Here is a 16,328-nt window from a genome sequence, read left to right on the forward strand (position 1 = left end):
AGCCAAGGCAGTCTCTTGCCACCAGCTCTCTGAGGCAGGGAGTGGGAGTGTTCACTGGCAGCCAGCTCCTGGCACTGGCCCTGCTGAGGAAAGCTCTGAGACAGCCCTTGCAATTCACAGCAGCCAGCAGGCCGGGAAGTGTGTCAGCCCGGATTCAACACAACAGTGGGGCCAGCTGTAAGGGCAGGTAACGCTGGAGCAAGGCTGTACGCAGCACTGACCCCATATGCCCGAGCAGCAGGCACAGCTGCCTGGCAGGAATGCCATATCCCAGAGGACTTGCACAGCCAGTACAGGACAGGAGGGGGATGGGCTGGCCCTACGGCACTGCTCTCTTCAACAACTTCAGGCAGGTGTTTCCAGACGTGAAAAGCAGCAGCAAAAGCAGGTACCCCTTAGGATGTTTCTAACCAAATCAACACTCCAGCTGAGCACATTTAAATGTAGAATCTGGCCCGCACATAGAGTGAAGGCTGCCCATCTGCAGAGGAAAGCCCTGTGCCAGCTCTGTGGCACCATCTAGTGCTAACAGAGAACAACACTCTCAGGAAAGCAGACCCACTTCAGATTACACCAAGTTAAGAAACAATGCAAAATAAAGGCACAAAAATAAATAACCAAAACAAGCAAGGCAACTAATGACAACCCATTTTCACTTTACACATACCAGGGCCTGCTTCTGTCACTCCAGGACCACAACGTTTACGTTGTGTAGCCTAAACTGGTTTCACACCAGTTAATATCCTGGCAGTGAGCACTGCCGAGCCCGGCCACGCTCATTACCACTATTCCCATTAGACTCAGCAGATGAATCGCAACAGCCATATGTTCTTAAAACGTACGTGCAGTCTTGCAGCTGCCTCTCGCTCCCATCCCAGGCTAAAGGTTGCACTGCTGAGCTGTGCACGCACTGGAAATCACGGCAGAAGGGCAATGACAGCAGCACTGGAACAAACACCCATCAGCCTTTCGGAAGGTGGTCAGAGACAACGCTCATGCACGTCTTGTCCAACAGGCACCGAGGCAGGGGAAGAGACAACCCCAGCTCCCGGAGATGCTGGACTCTACAGACCATTAGCTTAGACATTATTATACCTGCTCTTGGTACATTTCTTCAAGTGTTTATTACGCCATACTCTTTTGTGGAGTTTTCCAAAAGCACTGTATGCCTTTGCTAACCTGTTGTCTATCTCTCCGTCAATCTCACCATCCGAGGAGATGAGGCTGCCTAGGTAATTAAACTGCTGGACTGATTGGAGCTCTGATTGGCCAATGGTGATGTGGGGATGATGGGGGACTTCCAGAGGTGCAGGTTGATGGAGGACCTCTGTCTTCTTTAAGCTGACTTCCAGCCCAAAGAGCTCAGCAGCGTCTGCAAAGCAGGATGTTAAACGCTGCAGAACTGCTTCTGTGTGGGCGACAAGGGCGGCGTCATCAGCATAAAGCAGCTCCCAGACAAGATGGTTTAAGGTCTTGGTGTGGGCCTTCAGTCGCCTTAGGTTGAATAGGCTTCCATCAGTAAGATATCGAATGTAGATACCGTCCTGATCATCGAGGTCTGCCGTGGTCCTTTGGAGCATCATGCTAAAGAAGACTGTGAATAGGGTAGGAGCGAGAACGCAGCCTTGTTTCACACCATTCTTAATTTAAAAGGGCTCAGAAAGTGCATTGCCATATCTGACTTGACCGTGTTGATCCTCGTGGAGTGAGATGATCATTTCGGGAGGCCTGGAGAAACATCATCTATAACACAGCTGTCTCCTTTGAGAACACACGCAGGATCACTCTCGAGGAGAAAAGGCAACGCAGAAAGAATCGTGTTCTGCAGAATATACCATCTAAAGGGTCTTTCTACTGTGCCTTTTGCAATCGGATATGTCTGTCTCGTATTGGCCTCATAAGTCACCAACGTGCCTGTAACAAATGTGGTTAGAGCCTTCCCAAATCTTTGTTTGCGAAGCCCAGCCATGACTATCCCTGCTCAAACAACTACAGATCCCAAGTGGTTCCCTACTGCTCTCTCAAGTTACATCTACTTCCTCCAATTTTACTATCACTACTAATTGGGGAGGTTGCAGTTGCTTCTTTTTCCCATCCTGCATCCAAAAAGGTTCACTATCTGTTATAAATCTAGATTATAAAGCTTTTAATTTTATTTTTTTCCAAGAGCAGCTTAGTTCTTGTAGTTTTACAGCTGCTTATTTGTAACCTCTGAGGAATGCTTCCTCTCACATTGAAGAACTTCAGTTCCAGATTCTTCAGCCTTCAAGTATTTCAGCAAGTTTGACTTTGAAACAGTAGAAAAGGTGATTTTTCTAAAATTATGAAGTCTCCAAAGTTACAGAATTCACATCCTTAAATTGTGTAAAGAATGTACAGAAACATTGAAATGTTGTTGTTTTTCAGACTTCACATTGGATCCAACCAAATAATGACAAGTTTGCATTCTCCTGCTGAAAATCACTTTGAAAATCTGACCCAACTGACAAATATAATTAGCTGAACTCAGCAGGACCTGATCAACAACAGGGAAAGGTACTACCAATGTGTTAACTTCAAGTTTTATTTTCCATGTTGGTGAAACATATAGTTTTTTTCTCAAGAGGCAGCATCTGTAGAGTTGTCACAAACACATTTTGTACTCTATTACACCACAGATTGGGGAAAAGAACATATAAAGCAGAGGTTTCACACTGTGCTTGATCATCTGAGTATTAAGTTACAGATAATTTAGAAATCTTCTGATTTCACATATACATTGCACTGGCCATTGCTCAGCCTTCATGCACAATTAAACTTTATTTTTCTTGCAGTCAACACTGGTTTTGGAAAGTTTCTTGCTGTAAATGGTATCTTTTCCATTTCAGATCACCTAAATGGTATTTACATAAGTGTGCAAATTGCTTTGAAAGATAGAAACAAACACTAACACATAATATACAGACAGTTTCTTCTATAGTTAACATTTACTAAAAGGCAGTTAACATTCCTAACACACTTTCACTGTCTAAAATAGGAGAATAAGTTATATAAAATAGACCATCTTATGTTCAGACACTTCCATTTCTGCAGATTTGGTCTTTGCAGCAACATTGCAATCAAAGATTAAGATTATACTACTAAGAGTCAGAGAAGCCCCTTTGAATTCAATGGCAGCCGAATATGTCTAGTACCAATTACTTTTGTCCCAGATTTTCCATACTTGGCACGGAAAAAAAAAACAACTTGAGGGAGTGTGGAAGACAGTCTTGCACATTACTTTTTTGGCAATATGAAAAGTATGCTTTAAGAATCTAATGCATAAATTTTAATTTTTCTTTTAGGGGCCTGTTAGTGCTACAAGCACAGTTTAAAGAAATCTGCAAATTCTTTCACAGAAGCACACAAGTTTCCCAGTTTTGTTTCTTATGCACCTCATCTTCTCAGGTATACGCAACTGTAGACTCCTTGGGATCACACAATAAAACTGGATTTCAGAATTAGAAGGAGCAGAAAATGCAAGCAGAAAATCACTTGGCACTCCCAGAGCTCCCTAACATGCAGTTTTTTTCTACCTGTGATAAAGACTCCCCCATAAGAAGCACATGTTCAACTTGACTAACAAATCCAGAAGGCAGAAGTTGAGTAAACTGGAGTAAGTTTCTCCAGTGGTGAAAATAGAAGAGTTACAGGGAAGTCTTCAAAGCCATCTTTCATGTATACCTGTAAGCATTCTCAGAGAAAACCAACTCACTTCCTAAAGTTCGCTAGAGCTAAAACTTCTACATACATCATCAATAACAAAGGGAAATCACCTGTCAGATAGTAAAGGACTACAGGTGCATCTTAAATAGCTGTAAAACCCATTGTTATTATTACATAACACAAAGAGACAAAACTGTTTTTTGAACACCCATTAAATTGAATAATGTGACTTTTTACAGCAGCCCTGCCTATGTATTATGCTGCAGTTTGTGCACCCATCACAATGCTACCGAGTGCTATCCACCCCAAGGAAAGTGAGTATTAGCCCTCTTAAAGTTTAACCTTCATCACAATTATGTCTGACACACTGATGTCAGACATCATGTGTACGTCAGACATGCACCTGGTATTTTTTATGACATCCAACTGCTTAATATGGCACAAACTGTACCAACACTTAACACTGTTGCTTTTGGTCTCTTGTTTATTGAACTTTGGGCATCACACACAAATCCCTGCTGGATTCCCAGTGATGTCACCCTAGTGCAGACCTTGATCAGGTTCTGCTGAAGAAATAAGCCACGGGTACAAATTCTAGAATTGACAACTTCTAAGCATAAAATGGTGAAACCAATTTAAGACACTACAGAAGTTTGCAAAACACATGATGACTTGAAACCAAATAAAAGTAGAGAAGATGTATTAAAATTTGGTTACCTCGGATTCTGAACTAGTTTGAAAAATGCCATTTATAGGAGATATCTGTTCTATGATGTGAAAATATGAAAGACTCATATCAAGAATACGTATCATTGAAACATTCCACCTAAGTTTTTGTTAAACATTTGTCTTCAGAAGTTTATATTCAATGCATGTTATCTGCTACCTTCAGTTTCTTTTCTAGTTATGGCATGCTTCAGAAACACTGCTAAGAATGTCATTCACTCCTTTCTTTCCCAAGGTGCACACTACAAACACTATGCACACATTTATTTCCAAAGACTTCAGGTCAGTAAAGTTCTCAAGAGGAAAGACCTGCGTGTATTTTTAAGCTTGCAAGACAACTTCAAATTAGTTGACTTGATATTTTTCACACTTACATGGATATTGCTTGCAAAGAATAAGGTCTTAAAATAATATTCCTCGGTGGGGTAAAAACATACTGAAAGCAAACTGAATGCTCCCCCTAGTGTTTACACTAGTAAAACTCTTGCCTGGCACAGTCTGCCTTAAATGGTCTTAAACGGGAGATAAATAGCCAGATGAATTATCATGTATTTAACTCCAAAAACAATCGCAAACATCTTTCTGGGACCAAAAAGTGACAGTTGTTGAAATCCAGTGCTTAAAATTTTGTACCACTCTCCCTACTCAAGTGCTTCTGGGGTTTTGGTATTAAACTGTGCTTTTAGTAAAAATTCTCTCAACTGAAGGTAGGGCCCTAAGGAAGCTCCTACCAGATAAGAGATGATCAAGATGGTAGGTACAGTCATGCTTTTTCTCCTGTACTGTACCCAGAAGCTGCCAAGTTAATATTAGGATTCCCATATCACAATTGCAATGAAGCTCTGGTAAATCTGGTACCTTTGGATATGCTCAACATCACAAATAAGTCAGATATTTAAGACAACCTAGCCTGTAGTTAGCACAGTCCACCAGAATATTCATCCTCTTCCTCATCAGCATGAGAGCCCACTGCAGCTGGTCCTCTGGCTTTGTCTTGTGCAGCATTTGGCGATTTCTTCTTGATTCCACCTCCTGGGACCACCAAGGTAAGACCAAGCTTGGCATACTGACAATAACAAAGCAAGTTTAATTTCTGTACTGTTACAGAATTGAGTGATGCTCACAATAAAGAAGCGGGCAACATTCAGTACAGCAGAGTGATGCTGCTCTCAGAGTATATTTTTCCAGCTTAGAATAAGCATAACATTGATTCATTTTCTTCCGTCTCAAACACTGAGAATGGGATGCGAGGTCTGTATTAATACTGCTTATTATAGAATAATTTGGCCACATCCTGTAGTTTCTCTGTTTCAAGCTTTACACAAAAATACAAATTCCACTATGCAGCTCTGCATACATTACCTAGTAACAGATAATGTAAAAAGTTTTATTGTGTTTTTCAGCAAGACTAATACCTCAACTTTTACTATTCAACAGAGTAATAAACTAAAATTAGCTAATACTGTTACAAGGTTTGGCACAGACGGATGTTTCCTTTACTTCACACCTTTCCTATCCTTATACCTCCTTATAATTCTTAAATTTACAAGTTCAATTAAATAAAAAAATAGCTGGGGAAATGGTCACAACTGCTCACTCGACATTAAAAATCTTTCAAAATTAGTACCTTGCTAAGGAATAAGTGATGGATAAAAGCATCCAACAATGCCATCCTGTAGGCATCATACTCTGTAATGTTTATGCTGTTATATTTCTGAGGAAAAGCAGAAGTAGTAAACTGTTCTGGCCCTTAAAGAAGGAATTAGAAGGGGACTGAATTTTGGTTAACTTATTAAACAAACTCATCAAATGCATAACAAGCTGCTCTTTCACCTAAGCCTTCACACCATCTGAAAGCACCATCACTGACAGGTAAAGAATATATGAAGTTTACAGGTATGGGGTAGCATGACAGCAAGTCAAAATAAATACATGGATGGTGCTCTTCTTATTTTCCTCTACTAGGAAAAAACCATATCTCTTAACCTCAACATGCAAAAGGATTATTAAAAAAAAATCCCACAGGAATTGCCTACTTACATCATTATCCATGTATTTGAAGAGTGGAGAATTACAGACTTCAGAAACTTGATCCTGATCTTGCTGATCATACCCTTCTAAAAGTTGCTCTAGTGCTGCACAATCTTCACTTCCATTGAATCCTGGTATACTGAAGGAAATTAAGAGTTTATTTAAGACATTTCAGCAATCTACTTGACACTCAGCTATTCTATCTTTAAATGCTGCTGATTTAACAGCAGAAGTGCAAGCAGCTTTCAAGAATCTGACAGACTGGTTATTCCACAAAACTGCCTATAACCACTTTGACTTTTCCAGGTACAGGAATCATATCCATAAAAATTAAACTTTCAGCAATATTAGTTTGCATTCTCAGAATAAGACCACAACCACAGTCAAGACAAAACAAGTATATTAGAATTTTTAAACCTTTTCCTGACTAGTCAATAAACTCTTCCTCCACTTCACATACAGAAAAAATCTGTCATTCATTTCTACACATAAAATACAAATTAGGGATTTGAAAAATGGAGATTTGAAAAATGACTGATCCTGAAAAATTATTTATAAAAATAAAGTTCAGTTTAACATATATATATGTTCAAGTCATTTCACTAAAAACATGTTGTTTCAAGATTTTGCTACTGAAGTCCAAATGAGAGTTGAAATGAAAGTTGCTGGGGAAGCTTCTGGAACCAGGGTTAAACACTAATCCATATTCTGACACCAGAATTTTCTCCTGTATGTGTAAAAAATGCCTTCTTCAATTCAGCATATTCAATTAGACTACTTTCTGCTTCCTACATTATCTTTCAGTTCAACCAGCTACTCAAAAGTTACAGAAAGTAGAAATCTTGCTTTTCTTCCTCCAAAGTATGATGAGGGCAAGATCTCCTAGATTAACACAGCCAGAAAAGTAGTAACTCACATGCTGCAAACTTTTCTTTAACTAAAACATTTAGATTAATCTTTCCCTCAGTCTAATCATCATACTAGATGGTTTAATTGATTATACTGGAATGCTGCCACTGTGCGCTTTGATACTGTATTCCATATTTCCCTTCTCAAACTGCAATAAAATATCATAATGGCAAGTTAGAATTAAAACTTTTCAAGGGCCTCCACACATGGCAAAAACATTTTGAAAAAATTAAAATTCAGTTAGCAACATGTGGAAATACCCACTTTTAATCCTAAACATTTGTTTACAATACCTTATCCATCTCTGTTCCACACAATAAGATACAACCAAAAGGACAGCAGTAAGACAAGAATCCTAGCCATAACGGTATTCTGCTCAGCTTTTAACAAGGGAAAACACAGGAAGAACTTCTCATTTCCATCTCATTTCCCCTGTGGCACATAACTAGTTCTTTATGACTAACTTTTTATTTTAGGTTCATTGAGAAGAATCACTGTAGTAATTACATCTAAATCTGTTACGTGTGAAAAAAATTTCTGATAGCCACGTACCAGGGAATGTTATTATTGTACTGTAAGTCAACAGAAGTGTGGGTTGAAAATTTATGAAACAATTGCAACACTGTCAAGCAAAAAGATCTACATTAGTGAAACATTCGCTTTAAAATTATAGGAGATGAAGCAGACTTACCTATAGCTTTCCCTCACACATCTCTCTGCAGCAACATAATCATTTCTATGAAGATGAACTAAGACTTGAGCAATAGTTTTCTAAACAAAAAGAAATAAACAAAAAAAAATAAACCAAATGATTCCTTAGAAATTAACAGTAAAATATGAAAAAAACAGTAGACTGCTAATATTTAGCATGAAAAAGGTCATTACAATCCCCAATCATTCTAAGATAATGACACAAAAGAGTCAGAACAATATAGTGAAAAAGCAGAAAGCCTATCCTCTGCTAGTATGAAATAGATTATCTCCTATAACATTTTAATGAACTGTTGTACCAAGTAACAGTTTTTGTACCTTGTTATTTTTTATAACATCTTTATTTTTATGTGGTTTTTTGGTGTTGACAGCTCCTGTACATATCAGCATCTTATCTTCAAAATTATAGTAGTGAAAAAAGCACAGTTAGAGATTTGGGAAACATGCACTACCATGAATTCTCATTGTTAGCAAGAAATGTATCCCTGGATCAAGAGGTACATACCGTCAGTCAGATGTCAACTGTCATTAACTACCCAGAAAAAAAACTGGCTCTTAGAACTTACCTTATAGCATGTAGGGTAATTTTCAATTTCCTTATAAATACTTTTCTCCTTTTGAAGAGACAATGCAGCTTCATCTAATCTAAAACCAAAAAAACCCAGGAGTATCAGCACCAGGAATACAGCACAACAAAACTGAGGCTAAATACAAAGTGTTTAACTAATACAGTAGCAAGTCTACTGCAATAAAAAGCAACACAACTAAAAATCAGCAGTAGATCTTACTAACAGAGTAGATAAATATACAGTCAGCAATTCCTTTGTATACATGCTAAGAACATCTTTGGTATTCATTCAGAGAAGCCTTGTTTTTTATAACATTGTACAAGATGAATGCTTTGTTCCACACCCTAACAGATTTCTGTATGTCATGAGGTTACTATAAGCTACCAGTAAGTCCGATATCCATGAACTACCAATATTTAGTATTAGTAACTACTTCTGAGTTTTAATACTCTTTTAATCATCATATTCAATTTCTAGAAATTAGAAGAAGCACATGAGCTATTAAGCAACAGAGTAACCAATTCTTTCATATGTTCTGAAGCTATGCTGACTGGCTTTCACAGAAAGACTTTCAAATTACATTGTCACTTTTCTTTTCTGACTGCTTTTCTGCAGTGAAATAAAGTGTCCTGAAAGTAAAGTTAGAAATCCAGAAAATTTCTTAAAGGACCTAAATGTTTCAGTGAAGCAAGTCTAAGCTGAATTGAAGGTCAAGTTTGGTGCAAGTAATTACAATTGAATTTGTCCCATTGAGACTCCAAGGAACGCTCTTCTTTAGGAAGTCCGGAATCAGACTGCTGCAAGCAGATTTGTTTCCTCATGTTAGTCACTTAATTGCCCTGTTTTGTCTCCCACAGCCATAAAAGACTTTCAAGTACTTTCTACATATTAGTATTAAAAGAAAAACAAAAAAAAAAAAATCCTGAAGCAGTTTAATAATTAATGAAAACTGGTGCATGTGCTTCCTAGCTATTCAACAAACACAAAGGAAATAAAGCCTTTCAGCCCACATTATCCCAGAATACAAAACAGGTGGTTCCTGGATGAACATGGCGCATCCCACAGAAACTGAATTTTAGTTTGAAGTGCGTCTCAATGAAGAATTAAGTAACAGTATATAAATGCAAAAAACGCAAGAAAAAAAAACACCAATCAAAATAACTATTTAAGATTCAATTACATTAAAAGAATAAGAAAGGATAAAGCTATACCTGCGTCCTCTGACTAAAAGTCTTGATGCCTTCCCCAGCATTTCTAATGCCTGCCGTAAACGCTCCTCGTTCTAGAGAAGAACAAAAAGAATTCATATGTTCTTATTTCATTTACACAGCATTAAGACCACTAGATCTTTATCTAAGTGTGTCACCTTTAACTTAGAACAACTGTTAGTTATTGCATCAGCAGTTCACACAAGGGAAACATGAAGAGTATCAGAGCTCCCAAGTTCCACAGCCAGCTCCTCTATGGATGTGCTCAGCAAAGTAACACCAATGCAAACTTGCTAATCTGGAAACACGTCCCAACTGACAATACAGAAGTACATCAAAGGCAGTAGCAAAAAGGCAAAGCATCGCCTCATGGCATTGGTAGAGCACCAAGCAAATGTTTCTCCTCTATACTTCAAGGATTTCAAATTATTTTGGGCTCCAGGACTCAACAGCAGATATGCTCCCTACCCTCTGGGCTGCCCAACAAGAGGTAGAAAACTTGACAACACACAAAATTCAGGTTCAGTCAAGTCCTAAACTGAGAAAAAGGCAAAGCAAACTGACTCCTAACTTTTATAATCTCCTTCTCAACAACATAAGAAGCCTTCAGCTTCATAACTCAGTCACTGACGTAAAAGGAAGGAAAAAATTTAGAACCAAATCTTAGGCTTTTTCTTGATTTTATAGCTGAAAGAAAAAAACAACCAACCAACCAACCAAATCACCCACTTACTTCAAACACTGATGCTGCTTGCTGATAGAGTTGCACAGCCTTCTCTGGGCTCACATTTTCTATTAATCTGTAATAAACATCCAAAATTTCTCTTCAAATAAAAGGAAAATGTTTTTTACCTGAAAGCATCATAAAGACATAAAAGAAAACCAAAGATATACCCACACCTTGCATGCATTCTAGCCCCCATAGCTCAGACTTACTTCCCAGCCCGTTCCAGAGCAATAGCTGCTGTATCTGGTGTTCCATTCTCCAGGTACATCATACTGGCTTTCTCGATCAGCTGAACTGCTTCAGGGAGTCTCTGCATCTCCTACAAAGCAACAGTCAAAGGGACACTGCTGTCAGGAATTGAGTTTATGAACAATGACACAAATCAAAGCAAACGGCAACACCTTTTTAAGATTCTAATTTTTATTTATGAACTTGTAGAGCTAGTGAAAGTTGACCAACAACTCCATAAAATTCACTTCTGAATACTAAACTTTCACGTAAGTCATTAATTTGTGGTAGTTTAGAGCAAAAGCAGTACCACTCTTCTGTAACCCTGTGACACAATGCACTCTTCTTTCCTCCTATAAAAGAAAAACTATTTTAACCCCCCAAATACAAATGTTGCTTTCCTAATCTACTGAAGGTGTTGGTGGGCACTATGAGGCAACAGAAAAGTATCACTTTAATAGGCAATTAACTTATATATACTTGTTAAATGATCCAGTGCATAATATTCTTCTCCTATAAAATAGAACTTTTTAATAAAAACTAGTAAATGAAAATACCTTTAGCATCATGCCAGCTTGTTCATAAGCTCTGCAAAGAAAAAAAATGTACCATTTGGTTAAAGATGGTGTATTTAAGCAAGCTGTAGTTATGCAGCAAAGGTTATCATGCACTGGCTATCACTTCACTGTTAATATTTAATGCTTTGAAGAAGTTACAAGTGTTTTATTTCATGAGACAGAGTACATGTAACATTATCTTCCACAAATTAAGTGTTTCAACCACACTACCCACTAAAAATCTATTCTAATCTGATCCATGGGCAATATTTGGATTATTGTCATTATCTGCTTGCTTTGAAGTACTCTTTAATTAAAAATTTCTTTATAAGCTCAACAGTATAGAATTTCAAAATTACGAAAAGATCATCTAAGAAAAAATATTTGCTATCAAAAAGTGCCAAAGAATGCCAAAATCATCATTTCTTCAGGTAGCCATTGCAGGTTTTCAGACTTTCCTAGCTCCCACTTACATTGAAATGATTTTGAAACAGCAAAATTACTTGAACCATAACACTTACTATAGTGAAATCAAAATGACAGTTCATGCTTGTACTGTATGTTGAAAAATTTGTTTCAGATTACTTAGTGCTTCTGTACTTACTTGGCAGCATGGAAGAGACTGGAAGTTAAACAGTCAAAGTCAAGGACAAAAGTCACATAATGCAAAAAAAAAATTAATGTGCAAAATGTTATACAACTACTAGTTTCAAAGCAAGGAACTCCAGAAAGGCACTATAGGCAACTTGTCAAAAATAAATGATTCCAAGGACAGAAAAATGCAGCATAACAATGCACAGTTGCATATAAAGTTGTAAAAAGCACATTTATTTAAAATATTTTGCTGCTTATTAAATAGCAGTACAAGTACTGTAATAATTTCAGAGGTGTGTTTAGTTTATACTATCCATTTGTAGGCAATTAAAAAAAAAAAAATTTCTGAAGCAGTACCTAGACATCTCAGGCATCTGCCAACATCTTATCAGTCCAGATGTTATTTGGAACATATTTTCTGATTGGGAACTGATTTTCTAATCAAGAGTTCTTTAGATTTCCCACTCAGAGCACACAGGAACAGTCTTTTAAAAAGCAATTCTGCTAGACCGACAAAATGCACAAATGTATTAAACAACCTGCTACCAAGCCCCACTACCACAATCTAAGTATCAACTAGTCAGCTTCTTGGGAAAAAGAACAGCAGTCAGTGAAAAGATACGCTTTATTGTTTTCATGGGCCTCAGCTTCCCGCAAACAGGCTTCCCTTGCCTGGTCAAACTGCTTGGCATTCTTAAAAGCAACAGCTGCAAGAAAGCAAATAAGAGGTTTTATTTACAGCTTGCCATTGTCCTCTTTTTACCACTTCTGCTCAAGAGTTTAGCTACCTGAAGATGCAAACAGACTCTTTAAATGAATGGTTACAGTTTACCAGGGTCTTCCCAAAAATCCCATGACGGTTCTCCTTGCTTCGTTAGTCACTTAGTTGCCATTAAAAACATTTATTGTCGACACCACTTCCATACCACCACAGTATCATACATAGTGCACAACGTGTTTAGCTGGTTTTTGAAACTCACTCACTCTGTATTGTAACTACAGAACTGCAGGAATGCATATGTGCATCATTTTAATCATTAGAGGTTATACAAAATCAGCGTGGTAGGAATAGAAGTGTGCCACCAATAAGGCATACATATAACAACTTCCTCAGCACAACCAATTCAGGGCACAACTATGTATTTCTATCTCCATTTAAATGATAAAATATTAAAGTAGGATTTAAAATAAATTTCAATTTATAAATGCTCCAGTTGCTCTTCCATGTTTGTATTTTTTTATTCAGGCTTCAGTGAGTAAGTAGGAGTGCCTCAAGTAAGGAGCCAAAAGACTATGATAAATTACTACTATCAAAAGGAAGAAAATGTTTAAGAACAAAAAGAAATCAACTAGTAAGAATTTTATACTCAGTGTGTCTCTTGTAGTGGAAAAAAGGAAGAAAGAGACCTCAGTATGCCTGAAAGAAAACCCCAACTTGGCAGCATCTCTCTACCTTACTGAGACAGTCTTTGCAAGATGCATTTTATAAGATGATGATTAAGCAAAATTTTAAAACCAGCTTGAACGTTTGTTATTTTGTAGATAAAGTCACAGGATTTGGGGGTGGACAAGCGAAAGAAGGAAAGCTTTATTTTTATCACATGTAGCAACATAAAAAGTAGAAGTTGTAAGCTTGAAAAAAAAAATTGGTTTTGACAACTGTTCTAGATCTCCAAGTACAATCTGAAACTTATTTTATAGTGCTACTTTGTTGTTTCATTTTACTTTTACCTTTACTTACAGAGTAAGGTACTAAAAATATGTAAAACATTATCAGGGATTAAGCTTAATGAATACTTTGAAATCATAAAACATGGCTATATTTACAGCCATACATACCTGCCTTCCCATATTCAGTAGCTGCACTGTCATAATCTGGTTTCCACTTTAAGAATCCAGTTTTCAGGCTAAAACACAAGAAGAAAGGTCCATTAACAATTTGCAAAGATTTTATGTTTTACCTTCAAGACACTTCAGATATATTTATTTAGACTACCTCTGGAAAGGAGCAGTTACCTATATGCCAATACTATGGTGGCATCAGTACCGTAAAAACAAATACCAGCACTGGTCAGAATTGCATAAAGCACTGCAGTGATCTCCCATAGTTACATGCCTTGCACTAACATGCTTCTGCTGTCCCCAGAGAGTCTCCCCAAGTCCAGCTCCTCAGCAGTAAGAAGTCAGCCTACAGCAACATGATGCCTCAAGATTTCTAATACCACAACACCCAACAATATTTCCAATATATTTTTTTTTCATGTATCAGGAAGTTTCCAGTGTTCTTCTACAGGAATTTTTTCTGCTGATGAGAATTATCAAAGACTCTCCACTGCATACACAAATAAAAGAATTTACTTACCAACACAAAGCGTCATATATCATTTATATGTTTACACTAAATGGTGCCACATACAGACACACATACATTAGGGAAAAATGTACACTGTAAAATGAAGTGAGTAATCAGGCAATTTTGATTTCAATATTCTGACTGCCTCACTTCTAAAACAAATATAAAAGTTACCATAACTTTTGATCCATGATTCCAGAGGGCCTGTTACTCTTCTTACTGAAATCATAGCAGCTTTGTCAGTGCTATTACATCCATACTGCTGTCTGTGAAGTTGGGATTTATAAGCAAAATGCCTCTATTCAGTGTTAAAATACACAATAAACGACTCATATGCAGATGTTAAGCTCTCCAAGATAAACGTCAGCATAGGTCTTCAAAGGCCTCCAAGAAGTAACAATCACACTTTTCACAGGTGTAGGAAACAAACACATCACCTCTGCAAAGTCAAGCCCCTTTATCCACTACAGTCTCCATAAGTTTTTTCTCTCACTTGTCTGTAGCCTTAAGCTGTGCCAGGGGAGGTTTAGGTTGGACATTAGGAAGAAATTCTTTACAGAAAGGGTGATTAGATATTAGAATGGGCTGCCCAGGAATGTGGTAGAGTCACTATCCCTGAAGGTGTTTAAGGAAAGACTGGACGTGGCACTCAGTGCCATGGTCTGGTTGACATGGTGTTTGGTCCTAGGTTGGACTCGATGAGCTCGGAGCTCTTTGCCAACCTAATTGTGTCTGTGATCCTGTTTTCCTCCCACTCACTTCAGCAGAAGGGCAGAAGTGACTCCCCTCCCTCTCCAGTTTGGGTCTGAGCAACGGAGGCTAGAAGGCCCTTACTGCTCAGGCTCCAGGCCTCTGAGCCGCACCGCCCCACCGACACCGATTCTTAGTTTTAGGGCCGCTTTCGTCTCCCAGCTCGGGGCATAAGGACGTCCTGTAAGCACCCACCCCCTGCAGGGAGGCTGCCCTGAGGCAGACGAGGGGCCAAGCAGCAATGCCCTCCTACTCCCTCGGCCAGACCCCCCCGACCCCGCCACCCCCTTCCCTATCTCCCGAGATCCCACTGCCCGGCACTCGGGGTGTTCCCTCAGCCTCCCTGCCAGGCCAGCAGACGACACGGCGCCTCGGTGGGACAGCGGAGCGGTGCGGGCCGGAGAGCCCGGGCGCTGACGGGCAGCCGCCGGCCAGCCTCCCCCACCGCGCACCCTCCGCCCCGCTCACTATTTCTCCGCTTTCGCGATGTGCTCCAGCGCCTCGTTAATCTTCTGCGCCGCCATCTCGCCAGCGCGGCGGCCCGAACTCGCCCGCACTCCTCCGCCTCCCTGCGCTCCCACTACGGAAGGCAGCAGGGATCACAGGCAGGCGGGAGGAGGAGCGGGGGCTCGGGCTCCGCCCGCTCACCGCGCCTGCGCAGGGCATGGCGGGGCCGCCATGCTGCGGGTCCGGCGGCTGAGCCGCGGCGGGGAGGGAGAGCCCAGGGCCGGGGAGTGGGTGTGCAGGGCTGGCCTGTGCCGCGCTCCGGGGGCCAGAAGGCAACTCCCCTGCGGAGCCCCCGGCTCTGTCGTGTCTAAGGCCCACGGAACAGAATCACACGGAATCACAGAATCCTTCGGGTGGGAGGGGACCTCTGGAGATCATCTGGTCCAACCCCACTGCCAAGGCAGCGTCACCTAGAGCAGGTTACACAGGAACGTCTCCGGGTGGGTTTTGAATGAATCCATGACCTTCCAGTGTTCTGACATGCTCCATATAAAGAAATTCTTCCTCATGTTGAGGTGGAACTTGCATTTTGTTTTGTGGCCATTGCTCCTTGTCTTGTTACTGGGCGCCACTGAAAAGAGCCTGGCACCATCCTATTGGCATCTGCCTTTGAGATATATATATATATATATGTATTTATGAGATCCCCTATAGGCTTCCCTTCTCTAAACAGGCTCAGCTCCCTCAGTCTCTCATAAGAGAGGTGCTCCAGACCCCTCATCATCTTTGTGGCCCTTTACTGGACCCTCTTCAGTAGCTTCTTGTCTTTCTTGT

The 16,328-nt window shown here is 39.6% G+C and overlaps 1 protein-coding gene across 1 annotated transcript; it reads right to left on the bottom strand.

Moving 5' to 3' along the window:
• Positions 1 to 2,545: 2,545 nt before the first annotated feature.
• Positions 2,546 to 15,673, bottom strand: NAPG (NSF attachment protein gamma). The gene is made up of 12 exons (XM_051773819.1): positions 15,516 to 15,673; positions 13,784 to 13,851; positions 12,567 to 12,651; positions 11,955 to 11,972; positions 11,351 to 11,381; positions 10,775 to 10,884; positions 10,572 to 10,638; positions 9,842 to 9,912; positions 8,628 to 8,706; positions 8,042 to 8,121; positions 6,451 to 6,580; positions 2,546 to 5,476 (listed from the first exon to the last, which is right to left on the bottom strand). Exons 1-12 carry the CDS (start codon positions 15,569 to 15,571, stop codon positions 5,327 to 5,329), a joined length of 945 nt encoding a protein of 314 aa, XP_051629779.1. The 5' UTR covers positions 15,572 to 15,673; the 3' UTR covers positions 2,546 to 5,326.
• Between the last annotated feature and the right edge of the window lie 655 nt (positions 15,674 to 16,328).

This window comes from Manacus candei, unplaced genomic scaffold (genome assembly GCF_025592945.1).
Source record: "Manacus candei isolate 608988 ecotype Guabito, Panama unplaced genomic scaffold, ASM2559294v1 h1tg000008l, whole genome shotgun sequence".
Taxonomy (NCBI): Eukaryota; Metazoa; Chordata; class Aves; order Passeriformes; family Pipridae; genus Manacus; species Manacus candei.

Bases quoted from the DNA above. Each gene is read 5' to 3' on its own strand.
- NAPG (XM_051773819.1), bottom strand. From the start codon at position 15,571: ATGGCGGCGCAGAAGATTAACGAGGCGCTGGAGCACATCGCGAAAGCG. The intron at 12,652-13,783 runs GTATGTATGGCT...GCTTTCTTGCAG, and splicing joins TACTGAATATGGGAAGGCAG to CTGTTGCTTTTAAGAATGCC. The intron at 8,122-8,627 runs GTAAGTTCTAAG...CTTTTTGTTTAG, and splicing joins ATTACCCTACATGCTATAAG to AAAACTATTGCTCAAGTCTT.